The sequence below is a fragment of the Rhyacophila brunnea genome, unplaced genomic scaffold, assembly GCF_057557595.1.
Source record: "Rhyacophila brunnea isolate RB1 unplaced genomic scaffold, BYU_Rbru_1.0 scaffold_16, whole genome shotgun sequence".
In the NCBI taxonomy this organism is placed as follows: Eukaryota; Metazoa; Arthropoda; class Insecta; order Trichoptera; family Rhyacophilidae; genus Rhyacophila; species Rhyacophila brunnea.
The window spans coordinates 13453043-13473001 of record NW_028232816.1 but is presented as its reverse complement, the minus strand read 5'-3'; the positions used below and the strand labels follow the sequence as shown (position 1 = coordinate 13473001).

At 35.6% G+C, this 19959-nt stretch overlaps 1 protein-coding gene across 1 annotated transcript in view; it reads right to left on the bottom strand.

The window, feature by feature from the left end:
• The window catches only part of Sdb (SAXO downstream of blistered), a 104484-nt gene extending 87884 nt beyond the window's left edge, over nucleotides 1–16600 (bottom strand). Inside the window, exons 1-2 of the mRNA XM_085943668.1 lie at nucleotides 7468–16600; nucleotides 4849–5123 (exon numbers count right to left, since the gene is read on the bottom strand). Coding sequence (XP_085799794.1) covers nucleotides 4849–5123; nucleotides 7468–16131 — 8939 coding nt within the window. The 5' untranslated portion in view covers nucleotides 16132–16600. The remainder of the gene's footprint in view (nucleotides 1–4848; nucleotides 5124–7467) is intronic.
• Between the last annotated feature and the right edge of the window lie 3359 nt (nucleotides 16601–19959).

Genomic DNA, 19959 nt, shown 5'->3' with positions numbered 1-19959 from the left:
GTTTGATAATATTTTTCACTTTATCACTTTAGCGGTCGATAAGCATAGAATAGACCCACAGGTGTAAATCGGTCGGGTCGAGCCATCGAGGTCGGCGAGAAGTGTGGTGTAAAATGGGTCTCGATAGCTGAGTTCCGGCGGCTATTTTATGGGCATAACGTTTACGTTGTAATTTGTATTCATAAATAAAACAGATTCAAAAAACATTTCTTTCTCTAACTTGCCCACGGTGGTCGAGCTTACGGCTAGCTAGCACGGCTTATGCTTATACCGTCGTTCAGGTTCGAGTACCAGGTTCAAAATTGAGGTCTCACAAATACACATATTGCTTTCCAATTTGTGTTTGGAGTCAGAGAATGGACATAATAGGTTGATCAACTGGCCTACATCTATTTCTCGTAAAAACGAAAATCTGTTAATACAAACCTCCACTCCGTGGAGGCCCATTCATTAAATCAAAATTAACTAATGCTTCGGAATGATCACTTTTTACAAGTATTATAGCGCCTGTACACATGCATGGAATTACTGTCGTCAATTGTGCTTATTTTAAACTGTCATGACAGGCGGCTCTCGTGGTGCAGTGGATAAGGCGCTGGCCTTCCACCCGAGAGTTCTGGGTTCGATTCCCGGTCATGACAAAAACATTTATGTGTTTTCTCAAAGCCTGGGTGTTTGTGATTGTTCAAAATTACTAACAAACCACCTTGTACGAAAAAGCAAGGACATGGTTATTAATAATTCAAAAAAAAAAAAAAAAAAAACTGTCATGACAATAACTGTATACACGTAAAAGTGCTGACTGTCTCTCCAATCTTATTCTTCAAGAGTAAGAGAGACGCGAGGTTGTCATTTTATACTACTATCTGACCGGTCGTCATGGCCCCCACAAGGGGGGGCTGACAGGGCTCTAGCCTGGGGGCCCGGGCTCAGGAAGGGCCCGGCGTGGCGAGTCGACCAGATAAATGAAATAAACATAGATCACAACTTTGCTCTAATAGTAAAAAATGTCGCTAGTTAGCTTCGATATTGTAATAATATTTGGTTGTACGATGCAATTTTAAACTGTGTGCCGATACTCGACAACTTCACAATTCAAATGGATGTAAGTACATAGATATTAAAAATACAAAAAATCGCTAAAAATACAACTTAATTTTACCACGTACACCGTTTTGGAAAACGCGAAACTGTGAAACTTTTTGGCCTGGATTGGAGATATGTTCAGAAAATTAATTACATACGTTTTTATTTTATTTTAATATATATGTAAATGATAAGTGACCTCTACGTTTCATACCGGTAGATAAAACGATGACCACGGGTCAAACCGGCTGTTGGCAATACTTATGTTTAAAGGAGATTATTATAATAATATAGCTAATTCCGAAATGTGTTAAAATTAATTTATCATTGTCATTTGACGGAATACCTATAAGAAAATGGATTTTACAACCTGACCAAACATGTCGTTGTTGTGTATAAGATTAGGTTAAAATTATTTTTCGCTAATCCTAATCAGTAGTTGCATGACAATGTTGACATTAAAAATATACTTGACACATTATTGACAAACATTCGATCGCATAGCAAACATTAACTTAACTCAGTTGACCAAGAAACGATTTGAAACGATAACACATAGGTACCTACCTACTCGCTAACTAAATACATACATAAAATACATACTGATTTTGCTTATGTGAAAATATATTTTTTTCTTTTTCCGCCATAAGCCACATCACTACGGCCGCACGGCCGCTTGTTTATTATTGGCAGGGCTCGAAATGGACCGGAACGCACCGGAGCGCCGTTCCGGTTCATACAATCCCCAAAATTATCGCTCCGTCTCGTGTAAATATTAATTTGACCGTCTGAGCGAGATATGTCACAATATAAAAAAATCTAACACAGTCGTTTTTTTTAATACAATTAGATTTAATAGAATTAGATAAGTAACAGTGTTAATATTTTCGTAAAATTATCAAGCGCTCCGGTTCGTAAAATTTTCCATTTCGAGCGCTGATTATTGTTAACCCTTAATTCACTCAACCCTTCTATTCTATACACAAGACTGCCATCGGCAGTTATCGATGGCAGTTTTCCATTTTTTGTATCATTTAAGTATTAGCACTTATTGTAACAATTACAATAAGTTATCCGTATAAACAGTCAAAACTGTCTATCTCGCTCTAAAATTTAACACAGCCACGATAGGTGCTGTTAAAACATATCACGTTTAGACAGTTCTGGCGGCAAACTTATTGTAACAAATAGCTTCTCAATACATAAATATGATAAACTATCCTCGATAGTTGCCGATAGCAGCCTTGTGGATAGAATAGATGCGCTGGAATCTTCACCGCTTATAAAAGTCGGCTTCATTTTGCTGTGTGAACGCAGTATCCATACAATATACCGAAACACTTTGCATAATGTTTGCGTAAATAGTATTACCTAATAGGTACTTTATACACTCTGTAATAATAGCAATTTTCCGTGGTACTTGATGCCTAGTATTGACATTGAATTTCAACACTTCCGTTCCGATGAGTAAGGAGAGATACTATTGTACGTAACACAAAGTAATCGGTATGATGTTATACCGGTAATACCTATTCACATCAATCAAAACTAACTAATTTAATAGTCAAGGATAATAATGTGTGATTAAAATAATGAATAATGATCTACCAACTACATCTGCCTACGTTGAATAAAACAACTTTTTATATCCATCCATGAGCATATTTATTATATTTATTTGAAATTCGAATATGTATTGTACCTATTCGAATTAAGAAATATTTGAAACTTTTTCTGTGTTGTAAATTTGAAAAATGAAAAGTGTGTGATATTTCTATGTTACACATTTAATTAAATGTAGGTACATTTGTTTTGGGGACGAACTCGTATGGAAATAAATTCTAATTGATTGTGTAGTATGTTCCCACTAAAATATATTTATTTCAATAGGTACTTCGAACTAGTTTAAGTAGTAAAATTAGAAAAGGATTGTGTGTACATATTTTATTATTTTTAGTATTTTAAGTATTAAATTATATTAATTATAAAATTATATAAGTATTAAGTATTAGTTTAAGATTGTTAAAAAAATCAACAATGTTAAAACATTTATAAATTAAAGAACATTTTAAATAATATAAAACATTCGTTTTTTTATTGATTTCTTTTTTTTTACAATCAGTCCAACAGATTTTAAAATTTCTTCCAATACAATACTTCCAATATGATGTTCAATTCACAATACTAAGATTTTTTTTAACATAATTACAACATTTTTTTTTTACATATTTTTACAGACACCAATATTATAATTTTTGTCTGTATAATGATTGTATGATAACGTAACATTGATAACGATTACACATCTGAATAAATAATTATTTTGCAATGTATGCAACATGCGTTTACATTTTTTCCGATATGGCACAATTAAAATAAGCTTAGTTCTATATTTTATAATGTACCTGTAATAAAAAAATATATGTAAAATATGTAATAATACATAAGTATAATATAATATATCACAAACACAAAAAAGATTTTTTTGTTTCATATTTACTTCGTATCATTACAAAATTATATAATTATCTACTTATATAGATAAAATATAATTATTTATGAATATATACATGTAATTACAATAAACTACTAAAAATTTATAAATTTAGGACTATGAGACCTATGATAATCTATAAAGAAAATCTTAGCCCTTAAGGCTTCCCAATTAACTATTTACCTACACATAAAAAAAACTAAGCCCCCTTCACACAAAAGTTAATATTTCTTCGTGTAATACCTACACCTACGTCATACAATATTAGTTAGTAAAATTTAATAAAACTAATACTTTTTGGTCTAATCATCAATCGTCTCATCTGCGATCAGTCAATAACGTATTAAAAAATAGGAATGATTTAACACACATTTAAAATGGAGAAAATATTTGAATATTTATGACCTTCTTGAATCTAGTATACCCAATGCAATGTGAACAAAAAATAGGTAAAAAATATATATTTTATATATATTTTCGTTATCCGAGTGTAATATTTCAAATTGATAATACATATTATCACATAAAATACAATTTTTACTATTGGTGTTTTTAATATGTCTATGTAAGTAATATTTTTTATTATCAAATGTATTTTTATCTTTTGATGCTAATATTTTTCATGGAGTAACTACTGGTGTACTAGGTTAGTTTATAATCGTTATCTTATCTTGACTTTTAAGCAAGATGTTAATATTTTATCGACTGATAAAAAAACACGAACCCTACCCATTTTGACTCAATAATAAATACTTAACACTAAATATTAAACGATCCGAATTAAAGATCAAAATACCCAGTCAGTTTGCCACCTGCCTCAAGTTTTGGCATGATCTTTCTAGGCATAAAGAAGATAAATGTTCGGCACATTGCCAATGAAATAGACAGGTCATTCAAATATATTGTCAACGATATACTACGTTGGTTATGTCAAATAAATTGTCAAATATCTAAAAACAAAATACTATTAAACTAGATTTATGCCGCCATTTCTAGAGTTCATTGAATACATATAACTAGGACTTCTGGTACCAATTTGACATTTTAACAGAGATAAACTTTTGTCAAAATTTTCAATTGATATTGATTATGAAAAATAAAAGCACGTTTTTTTAATATAAAAATCAATGAAAACTACACCAATTTTGGATGTTCAGTCATCAAAGTAATACAAATAATATGTACCTGAAATACATTAAGTGAGGTACAAATTCAAACAAGGAAAAACAGATACTGGGGATTGTCGAAGAATTTAAAAATCCACTTACCCGCAAGTACAAATCTCGCAGACACACTTCTCCTTGTGGGGCACATTCTTCTCGGGTTGTTTCTTATCTCCAGGTTTCTGGGGTTTCTTCTTGTCCGGAGAGTCTTCCCGGGGTTTCTTCGAGTCGGGTGACTTGGTTCTTGGAGCCTTGCCGTCGGTGATGCGCTCCGTGCGATGGGTCATGCTTGTCAGGTCATCGCGAGTGGTTTTTACGTCAGTGGTTGTTATGGCTCTGTCCACTACGTCATGGCTGATGTGAGATTTGCGGACGTCCGTCTGAAGGAGAAACACAAAACAATAATTAAAATAAACATTTACATGTTGTCACAAAATTAATAGGATCGTTTTCAATTCAAACTAATACTGCTCAGTGATTTGCCGATGAATGCAACCCGACATTTAAGCAACAAAATAACAACAGCAAAAGGAACTGAAGGAATGCTATCGCCTGTATAATATAAGACTATCTGGTGTTGTGAAAGTAAGTAGATACGTTTATTAGATGTCGAGATTTATGTATGTTCATGTAATAGGTATGTTTTGGTACAAATGACCTTGGATTTTTCTTTCCCGACGCGGTTGGATAACATTGAGCATATTACACAGATGTTCTTCGTCTGAACTAGGCATAATATTTCAGACTAGTGATCGCCCACGATGTCTTTCTACACGTGTCCTAAGTTTGGTTCAACAACGTACTCTATAAGGTGTGAAAGTTTCATGAGTTACAAACGAACAAACGAACATACACTCAAATTGTATTGTTAATAGGTATATAGACTATTTATTAAATAGTCCACATGGATAATAACTTATAATAGAAAATGCTGTTTCAAAATGAAATGTCTGCCAGAATTCTCATATTTTAACTCTAAACCGGTTCAAGTATACCAACAGCATATTTTATAAAGAATCTTTATTTTAGATAACCATAAATTTAGCGCCGATCACAACACAAACATTGAAAATATCAAAAACTAAGAAGTTATATACACACACGTATTAGTGTATTACTATTAAAATTAAATTCGTAGATACATTATTAAATTTGTAGTTAATTGCATATTCATATTGTTTCTAGTATGATAGGAAACCGCAAACCATGAAGATTTTATATAGAACTTAACCAACAGCGAGCGACTCTACGAAATCCGTAGCAAAACAGTATAAAGTAAAAGTGACGTAACAAATTTCCATGAAGAAATGTGTTTTTATACACACAGTCATTGCTTAGTACAGCTGTTCGCTGTAATGCTCTTATAATGCTAATTGATTTTTTTTTAAATTACAACGCAACAAGTAATGTTATATCTTTTGATGTAATACCTACGTGATAATTTATTGTTGAAGTTTGTATGCAGACAAAGGAGAAAGTTGAAAATAAACGCCCCATCATAATAAAACAACAACATAGATTCATTACAATGTTAAGAATCGCTATAACCTAACAGAAACTGTGGATATCCGACGTAAATAGTGCACACTGAATCTTGTCAGACATGCTTACTTATTTGTTTTCGTTGAACTAATAATACAAATTGCAGATCCTGTTGGTTAGTTTCTAAATTTCAATTAAACCTGCTTAAACCAAACTATAATACACAAAACATTCTTCAAACTGCTATAGCTTGATTTAGGCAGGGTTTAATCGAATTTAAACAAAACAATTTGTATTCTTGTTTGAGACTTTCACGGTTGTTTTTTAACTTCTGTGATGTATGTACTTCTTCCTCCCTTCCTTGACGTTTCTGGATATCTCTTGATAATAGCCTCTGCAACGAGCCCAAAACGTCGAGGAAAGAAGAAATAAGTACACACGGTAGAAACCCAAGAGTCTATTACTTTAATTTGTATTCTTAGTTCACTGAAATCAAATAAGTATGACTGACAAAACTTACATTGTTTTTGTCGGATCTGCAACAGCCTGCCTCTACTATTATGGTTTGCTTTAGGCTGGGTTTAATTGAATAAAAAAGAACTAACCAATATGTAACATCTGTAATTTGTATTATTGGTTCAATGAAAACAAATAGGTATGACTGATAAAGTTTAGTGTGCATTATTTATATCGGATATCAACAGCCTATCTACACCCTTCGCCGCAATTTTGTCACATGAAAAAACTTTCTAAAGTATATAGTATGAATATATTCCGTAAATATAAAACACGCCGATAAATTTAATATAATACTGCCTACTTACTATCAATCGACAGGGTGCTTTATGAAGTTTTGTACTATTCCTTATGAATTATTTTTAATTGCCATGGATAATATTTTACAGAGTCTGGAGTTGTTAAAATCCGAGTCTTTAGTATTCATACCAATTTAATTTTAAAAATATAATAATTTATTATAACACATTTACATTGCTAATCATTAATTTCAATTAAAATTGTTTAGTATCACGAAGATTTAGACGTCTCCTGGTATTGACATAGTTAACTCTTTATTAAATTTATGGACTATGGATAATAATAGCTTTCGGTTCCTATCACAAGAAACATCTTACAATTCAGTTATGCACATATAAATAATTAGGTATTAGTATTTAATTAATGTTATTTTATACTGACATTTTTAGTGAATAGTTGTTATTGTTGAAATTAAAGATTACTCACAAATTCTTTGACATCCTTGACAGTGCTTCTGTCAACAAACTTGTTGACTTTCTCGTCAGTCTTAGCATCTTCGTACGTGACAACCTTTCTCTCGACGCCATTCTCGATTATATATCTCGTGACTTCAACTTTGCTGGTGGTTTGTTCCACCTGGAAGGCCTGCTTTGTAACTTCAGTCGTATTGGAAGAAAACTCCTGAGTTGTGGAATATACATCTATATCCGTGCGACCATCCGTGTATCTGTCGATGACATTTTTTGGTTTGCCATCGGGGAAACGAGCTATTTGTTTGCCGGGTTTATCGTCGTCCGGTTGTCCAGGCTTTTTATCTTGAGGCCTTCGATCAGATGGCATACCTGCAGCTGGTCTTGGCACGAGTTTATCATCGTTTGGTTCTCCGGGCTTTTTACCAGTCTTTTTGTCTGTGGGTTTACTATCTTCTGGTTTTCCGGGTTTCTTATCTGACGGTTTGTCTTCTATCGGTTTCTTATCTTGTGGACTACGATCAGACGGCATACCTGCAGCTGGTCTTGACACGGGTTTATCATCGTCTGGTTCTCCGGGCCTTTTACCAGTCTTTTTGTCTGTGGGTTTACCATCTTCCGGTTTTCCAGGTTTTTTATCTGACGGTTTGTCTTCTATCGGCTTTTTATCATGCGGCGTACGATCAGATGGCACACCTGCAGCTGGCCTTGACACGGGTTTCTCATCTTCTGGTTCTCCGGGCCTTTTACCAGTCTTTTTGTCTGTGGGTTTACCATCTTCTGGTTTTCCGGGTTTCTTATCTAATGGTTTGTCTTCTATCGGCTTCTTATCATGCGGTGTACGATCAGATGGCACACCTGCAGCTGGCCTTGACACGGGCTTATCATCGTCTGGTTCTCCGGGCTTTTTACCAGTCTTTTTGTCTGTGGGTTTACTATCTTCTGGTTTTCCAGGTTTCTTATCTGACGGTTTGTCTTCTATCGGTTTCTTATCTTGCGGACTACGATCAGACGGCATACCTGCAGCTGGTCTTGACACGGGTTTATCATCATCTGGTTCTCCGGGCCTTTTACCAGTCCTTTTGTCTGTGGGTTTACCATCTTCTGGTTTTCCGGGTTTCTTATCTGATGGTTTGTCTTCTATCGGCTTTTTATCTTGCGGTCTACGATCAGAAGGCACCCCTGCGGCTGGCCTTGGCACACGTTTCCCATCAACGAAAGTCTCATCAACGATGTATGTTGTATTAAATGTTTCATCAACAAAAGTAGAGCTAGTTGTGCTAGATTTGAAATCTTTAATATCAGTGAATTGATTTGATGTAAAGGTATGTTCGTCCGTAATTGTATCTACCGGAAACTTAGGAACACCCTTGTGGTCTGTGGGTGTATCTTTATCCTTGACCAATTTACTTGGTTTGCCAGGCTTTCCGTCTTTTGGAGATTTCTTATCTGGAGAGTCAAGATATGTTTTTAGACCGTTTTCAATAACAAATTTGGGAGTGTCGTCAGTGGGACGTCTATCTTCTGGCTTCTTAGTATCTTTAGTTCCAGGCGTCTTTGAATCAGGCTTATCATCCTTACGTGTTGGTGATTTCTTATCATCATCTTTCTTGGTGGGGGTTTTCTTACTAGGTGTATCAAGATATGTTTTGACCCCATGTTCTACGATATACTTCGGTGTATCGTCAGGAGTTGGCTTGTCATCAACTGGCTTTTTTGGTTTAGTCTCACTGGGTAAAGGCTTATCTTTACCTTTAGTCGGTTGTTTTTTATCATCATCTTTTGTTGGAGATTTAGGCTTCTTTTCTATACGTGTTCTGATGCCATTTTCAATAACGTACATCGTAGTCTCTTCGGATATGAACCTTTCGTCGCTCGTCATTTTGGTATCTTTCGGCAATGGAGATTTTTCCGGTTTCCTTGTATCGTCTTTAAATGGAGAATCTTTTTTATCTTTCGGCTCCACGATATAGCTAACTGATTCTTCGCTGATAAATTTATCTGTGATAGACTTAAAATCTTTATCATCTTTTGGCGTTTTAGGTTTCTTATTATCATCCTTAGGTGTTGGTTCCCTTTTGTTTTTGGGCTCAAGAATAGTTTTAATACCATTTTCAATTATGTAAGTTACCGGTTCTTCACCAGGTGACTTGTCATCCTTTGGAACTGTGCCATCTTTAGGCTCTTTGAAACTGTCAGTGGGTTTCTTGGGATCTTTAGTATCCTTAGGGTCTTTGAAATCAGTCGGCTTCTTACTGTCAATTTCTTTGGGTTTCTTATTATCGTCTTTAGTTGGTGAATCTTTTTTATTTTTGGGTTCAACGCGTGTTCTTACACCATTTTCGATTATGTATGTGACTGTCTCTTCGCTTGTGAACTTGTCATCTCTGGTGATTCTAGTATCTGAACGATCAATAGTCTCGGAAGTTGTGTATTCGACGTCTCTAGGTGATTTGGGTTTTTTCGTGTCCTCTTTAGTTGGTGTGTCCTTCTTGTTTTTGGGTTCAAGAAGGGTTCTAATTCCATTTTCCATTATGTATGTTACCGGTTCTTCATGAGGTGACTTGTCATCTTTAGGTTCTTTAGTATCTTTAGGGTGTTTCGAATCAGTAGGCTTCTTTCTATCAATTTCTTTGGGCTTCTTATCATCGTCTTTAGTTGGTGAATCTCTTTTACCTTTGGGTTCAACTCGCCTCCTTACACCATCTTCGATTATATATGTGACTGTCTCTTCACTTGTGAACTTATCATCTCTGGTGATTCTAGTATCTGAACGATCAATTGTCTCGGATGTTGTATATTCAATATCTTTAGGTGTTTTGGGTTTTTTCTTGTCATCTTTAGTTGGTGTGTCCTTTTTGTGTTTGGGTTCAAGAAGGGTTCTAATTCCATTTTCTATAATGTATTTGACTGGTTCTTCATGAGGTGACTTGTCATCTTTTGGTTCTTTAGTATCTTCGGGGTGTTTTGAATCTGTAGGTTTCTTTCTATCAATTTCCTTGGGTTTCTTATCATCGTCTTTAGTTGGTGAATCTCTTTTATCTTTGGGTTCAACTCGCCTCCTTACACCATTTTCGATTATGTAAGTGACCGTCTCTTCACTTGTGAACTTATCATCTCTGGTGATTCTAGTATCTGAACGATCAATTGTCTCGGATGTTGTATATTCAATATCTTTAGGTGTTTTGGGTTTTTTCTTGTCATCTTTAGTTGGTGTGTCCTTTTTGTTTTTGGGTTCAAGAAGGGTTCTAATTCCATTTTCTATAATGTATTTGACTGGTTCTTCATGAGGTGACTTGTCATCTTTTGGTTCTTTAGTATCTTTAGGGTGTTTCAAATCAGTAGGCTTCTTTCTATCAATTTCCTTGGGCTTCTTATCATCGTCTTTAGTTGGTGAATCTCTTTTACCCGTGGGTTCAACTCGCCTCCTTACACCATTTTCGATTATGTACGTGACTGTCTCTTCACTTGTAAACTTATCGTCTCTCGAGAATGTTGTATCTGTACGGTCAATCGTTTCAGAGGATGTATACTCAACATCCTTTGGGAATTTAGGTTTCTTTTTGTCGTCTTTAGTAGGCGAATCTTTTTTGTTCTTGGGTTCTAGAAAAGTTTTAATACCATGTTCAATAATGTAGGTCACCGGTTCTTCGCGAGGTGACTTATCGTCCTTTGGATCTTTGGTATCCTTGGGATCTTTTAAGTCGGTGGGTTTCTTTCTATCAATTTCCTTGGGCATTTTATTGTCTTCTTTTGCTGGCGAATCTCTTTTCCCTTTGGGTTCAACGCGTGTCCTCACACCATTTTCGATTATATAACTAACTGTTTCTTCACTTGTGAACTCAGTATCTGAACGGTCAACAGTTTCGTAAGTTTTATAATCAACATCCTTAGGTGACGTTGGTTTCTTTGTGGTGTCTTTAGTCGGAGAATCTTTTTTGTTTTTAGGTTCAAGTAGGGTTTTAATCCCATTTTCAATTATGTATTTCGCAGGTTCTTCGCCAGGTGATTTATCATCTTTTGGAATTTTAGTATCCTTAGGCTCTTTATCAGTGGGTTTTTTATCACCATCCTTGGGTTTCTTATAGTCATCTTTCAATGGTGAATCTTTTTTATGTTTGGGTTCAACACGTGTCCTCACGCCATTCTTAATTATATAAGTTATCGTCTCTTCACTTGTGAATTTATCATCTCTTGAAACGGTGGTGTCTTCGCGGTCAGTGACGTCAATATCTTTGACAAATTTAGGTTTATTTCTATCTTCTCTAGATGGAGATTCTTTTTTGGTCTTCGGTTCAACGAGTATTTTAACACCGTCTTCAATTATGTATGTTACTGTTTCCTCAGTTGTGAATTTGTCACTTGTATATTTGGTATCCTTACGATCGGTAACATCATTGGTCGAATACTTGATGTCAACATCTCTGACAGGTTTGGGTTTATTTTTATCATCTCGGGATGGTGAGTCTCTTTTGTGCTTAGGTTCAAGAAGTGTTTTGATACCATTTTCAATGATGTATGTCACCTTTTCCTCGCTCGTATACTTGTCGTCTCTAGTTACTTTTGAGTCCTTGCGATCTGTGACATCGGTTGTTGAATATTTGGTATCAACGTCCTTCACTGGTTTGGGTTTTTTACTATCCTCCCTCGTTGGCGAATCTCTTTTATTTTTTGGTTCAAGAATTGTCCTGACACCATTTTCGATAATGTAAGTAACCGATTCTTCGCTAATAAATTTATCAGTAATTGATTTGAGATCATGACTCTGTTTGATATTGCTAATTGAATGTTGAACATCAGTATCCTTGCGTGTTGTATATGTTGTCTCATCGTCGCTGGTACCAGGAACCCCTTTCGTGGGTGTGTCTCTGCGGGAAGTCGGTTTTCTATCAGTATCTTTCGGTTTGTATCCACTATCAGTTGTAGTATCAAGAATTGTCTTTATTCCGTTTTCTATTATGTACTTCACTTTTGTAATAGACGTATCGTCCCTGGTTGACTTAGAATCTTTAATGTCTGTAACATGTGTTATATCAAAATCTTTAGGTGTTTTAGGTTTCTTGTCATCAATAGATGGTTCATCCTTTTTACTTTTCGGTTCTACGAGTGTTCTTACTCCATTTTCAATAATGTAGTAAGCAGTTTCTTCGCTAACAAACCTTTCTTCCTTCGTAGATGTATCTGTTCTACTTGTAGTGTCACTTGTTGTGAACTTTGTATCAGTATCCTTGGTTATTCTGGATATCTTGTCATCTTTCAAAGGAGATCCTTTTTTACCCTTGGGTTCAAGAAGTGTCCTTACACCATTTTCAATAATGTATGTTGCAATTTGATCAGAATCATGACTATCGGTAGTCAAACTTCTGGTGTCTTCCCTATCTGTAGTAATAAATTCCACATCAGAATCTTTTATTGTTTTTCTGTCATCGACTTTTCTGGAATCAACGTTTGTATTTGTACTCTCAACCAAGGTTTTAACACCATTTTCTATGATATATGTGACAGTAGAACTGGTGGCCATTGTGGAATCTCTACGATCAATTGTATCACTTGTTATGTACTCCACGTCTGTAATAGGAACATGTTTTGTCCTATCACTTCCTTGAGGAGAACGTGTCGTAGTAGAATTAATAATTCTTTTGACTCCATCTTCAATTACATAAGTAACGACTGTTGTAATTGATTCACCAGGTTTATTTTTAGGATCTTTAGGATCCCGGTTGATATATTCAATAGTGGTTTCTGTGGTAGTTATCGGTTGGGAGATAACACCTCTTTTATGAGAATCCTTTCGATCTACCACTTTTCTTACACCGTTTTCAATGACATACGTTACAGTCTCGTCGGTTGAGAAATCTTCAGTTACTGTTTTAACATCGCGTTGATTTTTTACATCCTTTCTGCTAACTGTTGTTTTATCATCTTTGTCTGGAGACGTCTGCTTCGTATTTTTCGTAACCATTGTTTTAACACCGTTTTTAATAATATATGTAATAGTTTCTTCGGACGTCTCGTCTGTTATCTTTTTGGGGTCTTTTTTATTTTTATCTTTTGGATCTTGATCTCTAGGTTTACGCTTTGGATCTTTTTCTGGACTTTTCCTACCGGTTTGCGTTGTACCTTTTTTAGTAGTAGGATCAAGAACAGTTTTGATGCCGTTTTCGATAACATACGTAACAGTCGTTGCAGTCAGCGTAACTTCATCGGATTTACTTGAAGTATCTTTCACATATTTCTCATCTGTCGTTATTTTCGAAGATTTATCCTTGGTTGTCTTTGACGTCGTTGGTTTATTTTTAGGATCAACGATAGTCCTAATACCATGTTCAATGACATACTGAACCGATTCATCAGGCTGTGTCGAAGTTTTGCTTACTATATCGGTAACTGTCTTGTCGGTACTTACGCGTGTGTCATCTTTTTTTGACACTGCTGACTTAGAATCACCTTTCTTCGAAGTTGACTGCTGACTGGAATCAATCATGGTTTTAATGCCATTTTCAATGACATACCTAATGGTTGATGTAGACGAAGTAGTCGACGATTGAACATTGGTCGCTTCTGAATGTTGAGTATAAGATTGTTCATCAATATTTCTAACTCTTTCTGTGGTGTCAACGGAACGTAAAGAGTCTTGAGTTTTATCAGTTGTCGCCATTAATGGGCGATTTTTATCTGGGTGTATGTTGTCAGCCAAATGTTGTTGTTCACGCTGAATAAAGTCCAAAGAATCTGGAGTATTCTTTCCATGTCTTGAAGGATCACCACTGGGTTTACCCGCGATCGGTTTACTGCGCTCTGTATAGGAATCAGTGATGGTATTTCCTCTGGAATCATACGATACTGTATTTGTTTTCGATAATAAGTCTTGGTCATTTTTAGACTGCTTCACTGTTTCCGTCGAGTGACCGCGAATAACAGGCTGTTCTCCAGGTTTGCCGGTATCATATGCCAATTGATCGTCAAACTCTTTCTTGGAGTATTCGGTCTGAGGTGTCATGCCTGTGCCGGATCGGCTTGACGATTTTTCTGAACTTCCAGTTGTCTGATTGCTCCCCCATTCACGCTTTTGATTATCGATAACTCGAGATTTTCCATCTACGGTCTCCACCGCATAACTCTCCACGTATGTATTGCTGGTTTGCGATACCTGTTGCTGTTTACTTGACGATTGGGACGACTGTGTTGAAGTTTTACTATCAATGACATTACTATCCACAATATCTCGAACGGTGTTTTTTGAATCAAGAATATGAGAAACATCTCTAATATTTTGTAATTGATCTTTGCTTTTAATTATATTCGATTTATCGGTGATACTGAAAGGAGAAGATTGGTCAGTCAAAAACTTTCCATCAATTTTATGGCCTTTATTGTCGTAGTTTATTTCTTTCGTAGATGTAACTACCTTCCCATCAATAGTTTTATATCTTTCAGAAGAATCTGAAGATGCGTGGTCCATTATAGGTTTCTCTCCCGGTTTACCGGAATCATATATGGCCTTATCATCGAATGTTTGTTTTGAATACTCTTGCTGCGTAGGAATTCCTGTGCCGGATTTACTGGAAGAAGCTTCCTGTGATGCAGCGGCTTGACTGCTTCCCCACTCACGAGTTTTACTGTCGATTATTCGTTCTTTCCCATCAACTATTTCAACGACATAGCTCGTGGATGACGATTTTTGCACAGAACTGACACTCTGCTGAGACGTTTGACTTGTGCTTGAAAAACTTTTGACATTATCACCGGTTACATTTTGAACACGCCTATCGACATTTCCTCCATCATCGTGGCCGTAAAACGCACTGGAACTGCTCTGATTTTGTTTTTGTCCTCTCTTACGCGCAGATTCGGCAGTATCGGGAACGAATTTTCCATCCCATCCACTTTTTCCGCGATTTCTATCTGTAAATTGTACATCGCGCGTGTCGGTTAGTTGAGAAGAACCGGTTATGTTATCAGAGGTCGACGATATGCTTGTGTTTTTCGAAGTTGATCCTCTCGTATCGCGAACATTACTTTCATGGCTGGTCATGTGGCTCCTTTCTGCATCTAAAAACGATTCAGTGGCCATAGTATTTCTAGGCGTACTAGTCGAAGGCACCATGAACCCTGTATTGAGACTTTGATTTCCTGAAATATTTTGAGACCCAGACGACTGATCGAAAGAAGTTGAACTTGTTTCAAGTGTACTTTTGTTTGAAGACTGCTGAGTTGAAGACGATTGCTGAACCGAAGAGTTCTTCGAGATGAATTCTCCAGTATTGGAAACGGACATATCGGATATATTTTCATGGACGGGTGTGAGTGGCCCAGTTATGCTACCACCTGTTATTGATAAGTCTACAATGGAAGGCGCTTCTGTGATTATATAATGCGGGTGACTGTTGTAGAAATCTGACATAGCTGAAGAACTCCCTATTGACTGGTTGTCAGTGATATCTGTAATCATGAGCGGATCATCTTCTTCCACGTTCACGTCGATGTACCGCACCGCTTTGCCAGATGCAGACGTGAACACTTTTTGGGTGGAAGTAGATGTGGAACTTGAACTTTGTTGGACGGACTTTGAGGAACTGGCAACGTTTGTGGAAGTCTTCGCAGACGTCGTCGTCTTGCTGGTGCCGGCGGCTCCAGATTTCGACGCTCCCGACTTATCCTTTTTATCCTTAATAGTCATTTTGAATTATTATTATTTTTGCCAATATATTACTAATATTATTATTTCCAAATAGGCGATACACAAATATTATTTTATAAAAAATAAGGCACTAATTTTTATTATGGTCACTTATACGCGAGAATATTTTAAATGTAAAATTAGCGGTAATGAAAACTTGCACAAATTTTCAATCGATAAGGCACTTCGGCGATTTTTTTTATATTCACAGCACGAAAAATTTAATGGTATTTTACAACGGGAAAAATACAAAAATGATCACAATAAGTTATTATTTAATACGGCGAATAAAAAAAACGCGCACACTTGTTTTAACACTATGTAAAAAAAATAAAGTCGTTTTTCGAAAGTCGTTCGGCTAAGGAACTCACACACTACTGAAAAATTCGAATCTACACTCTGGCAATATAGCCGATTGGCGGCGCTCTCTAAGCATGACGTGCTTCGCGGCCAACGGCCACTTATAGAATGAGCTAAGAAATGATGATACATCGCCTCTACATCTTTCGAATGGACCTACCAACAGACGTCATTAACAATTGTCATAATAATAGAACATGAATAACAATTCCTAAAAACATTACAATTTCTTAAAAATAGCTCGCCAACAATGTAAACAAACAAATTCAACTCAATAGTATATCCAAAATCAATTAATTTTGTTACAAATTGAAAATATACTCATATAATGATACACATTTGTGACATAAAACTATGCCATTATTTTGTGCACCTGGATTAATGATGTGGAGTCCAATCTGTTTTGTCCAATTAGAATGCAACAGGTTGGAGTATTCGAGCAAATGAAATTTTCTGATTCATCGATATTTATATTATTTGGAATATTAATAGTTTTAAAGCTTCGTTATTTTTCGATTTGCACAAATTCTGTGAAAATTGTTGGACGTTAAAATATCTGCAAAACAATATTATTCTCATACACAACTATTAATAGGTTGGTTAACAAAATATACCTAGGTAAATGCCTAATAATATCATAATTATTAATATTAATCGGTTCACTAGTCACTTTTTAAGTATGTTCATAAATACAAATATATTCAGTAGGTAGAACAGAGGTGGATAATAATAGTAATTAGATATATTGTTTCAGTGATTTAGTCACTCATTGGTATTATTAAAAAAAAAACTAGGTACGCTAGGTATAAAGATTATAATTTTTATAAAACATAATATTACAGTATGGTTACAGTTAAAATGACAGTAAGGTAGTAAAAACAATGCCGATTTCTATGAACCATGTGTGCTGTCAGAAACTAATTTCCATAATTATTTGAATGTAAAAAATCATGTTTAAAACACCAGCAAAGTAAAACTTGGGGGTATTTTAATACCTAATGTGTGGTTTGGCATCCCGAAGGATATCAACTTCTGCATCTTATCATTAAAGTGAGGATTTCCGGTTTAAGCTGCCAGAAGAATAACGTCCTGGATCAAGAATCTCAGGGACTATTTCAAGCTTAGCACCACACGAGTGGAGGTTTATATTAGCAATGTTGTTTTTACGAGAAATGGATGTTAGCCACTTGCTCAACCTATTAGGTCCATACTCTGACTCATACACAAATTGAAAAACGTGACTAAAAAACCATATCATTAATAACAACACATTAAAATTTTCAAATTTCAACCCCTATTCTAGGTATCTACTTCTGCAGGGCTATTCTAACCACTTGACTCAAAAATCAATTTAAAAAGTAATAAATATTACAGTTCATTAGCCCGGGATGCGAACTGTCTGACGTGATGTTTTTTTAACAAGGTCGCTAGAATACGACAATTATTAAGAATTGAGATGCAGCAGTTTCGAAAATTTACCGCGAACTGTCAAATGCCATTGAGTGGTACCGCAACATATTTTTAATACGCTACACTTGATTCCAAATGCATCCGAATAGAATCAAGTAAGACGCAGTGCCGCGTATTACTAATTATTGTAGATAACCAATGACATTATTAACGGACGACGCACTCAATAATGTAATTGTGGATAAATCGCGCATTCGTATGTATAGGTAGACGTCACGCAATTTCCATTATGCGATATCACGCATCGGGAATTTATAGCAATATGACCTTTATTGTAATGGCGTTAGATCAGTGTTTCTAATGTCAATGTACATTTGAGCGAACCCGTTCGAACCGAACCATTCGGCAGAACCAACAAAAAGCATCAGGAATTTATAGCAATATCACCTTTATTGTAATGGCGTTAGAACAGATTATGCCATTCGGCAGACCCGACAATAAAGTGAGTGTCATTTTCTTTTCCAGATGATTCGTCCATATTAATGTCATTGTAGATAACCGCCTGTATACGGAATTGCCCTGTCCGTGTTAAAGTCTAGTGTCTAAGTTATCCGTGTTATTTTAGATCAAGAAAAATAACGGAAACATGTTACCGTGTTAACGTTCGAATACACCTGCTGAGAAGCATGACCGGCCGAAGACCCGGTCGTAGTTGGTAACCCTGACTATAATAATATTAATAAGTATTCATCATAATTCTGAAAAAGTTTGTCCGCCTTTTTGGTCGTATTTCGTTGTTCATACGTAGGCGAAATTTGTTAATCATACTAATCATACGGGTGCATCCACGTTAAATTTACCATAAAGATGTCAATTAGAGCAAAGTGTTGCGAAATATATAGGTACCTACCTAGTCTAATGGTATAGACTAAATGTATACTTTGTATAGTAGGTATATAATATATACTTATTACTTACTGACAAAACTAACTGATCAGTTGATAATGTCACTCGCACAAGGAAAATCTTATGTAAATAATATATTATACATCTTCCACTCTGTGAATTCACATATGATCGGTTTTGGAATGAACACGGTTTTAAATAAAGTTAAATGCTATTGCAAAACCCCGTCGCACATACAAACTCGTCTCGTCGACAACACGTCGAATTTGTCGATGTGATTTTGTTGTCTTTCACAAAACACATTTATCTTAATATCATGCACATAGAATCAGTGCGACATTTTCGATAGAAAAAGATATCTGCCTGTAGCATGAAACAAATTCATACTGACATGGGCCGTAGATAGAATAACAAAATGCTGCATCGACGCGTGTGCAGATGCTGCTTTTTCATTCGTTTCATCACGCTGCCTTTGTGCGCGGAAGATAGTTGCAACTGGAGTTGGGTATTTCCCGAGAAAATCTCAATCTCGAGATTCGGGATTTCCCGAAATGATGAAATTTTGAACTCTCGGGATTCGGGATTTCCAGAAGAGAATTCTCGATAATTCTCGAGATATCGGGTAATTTAAAAAAAACCTGTAAAAATCATAAAATCAGTGTAAAAACAGACAAATTCGAAAAAAATATGTTTTTTTTTATTATTTACGTAAGAAGACAAACAAAATAGATGTAGGATAACAAAATATGTAATTCAAAACATTACTTATTAAAATAGAATTTCAAAAAACACAGACTGTCAATCGCTGCGTCTGACAATCGCGTACGCTTTTGGGACACAAAATTTCCTGATGTTGCAAAAATTGCGCTCATTTTGAGTCGACGTTGGTTGTGTTAAATGTCCCGATCAGTCTTTGAAAGTTTTGTGTAAAATCGTTTTTTCAATTAATATTTGATAATAAAGAAATCCCGAATCCGAGATCCGGGATTTCCCGAAATGTTAAAAATTTCAATTCTCGAGATTCGGGATGGAAAATCTCGAAAATTTCTCGAGAATTCCCGTCGGGAAATTCCCGAAACCCAACTCTAGACTTGCAACAAATCCCAGTCGTGATGGTTTTGTATGTGCGACTGGACAATACCACAAAAATAT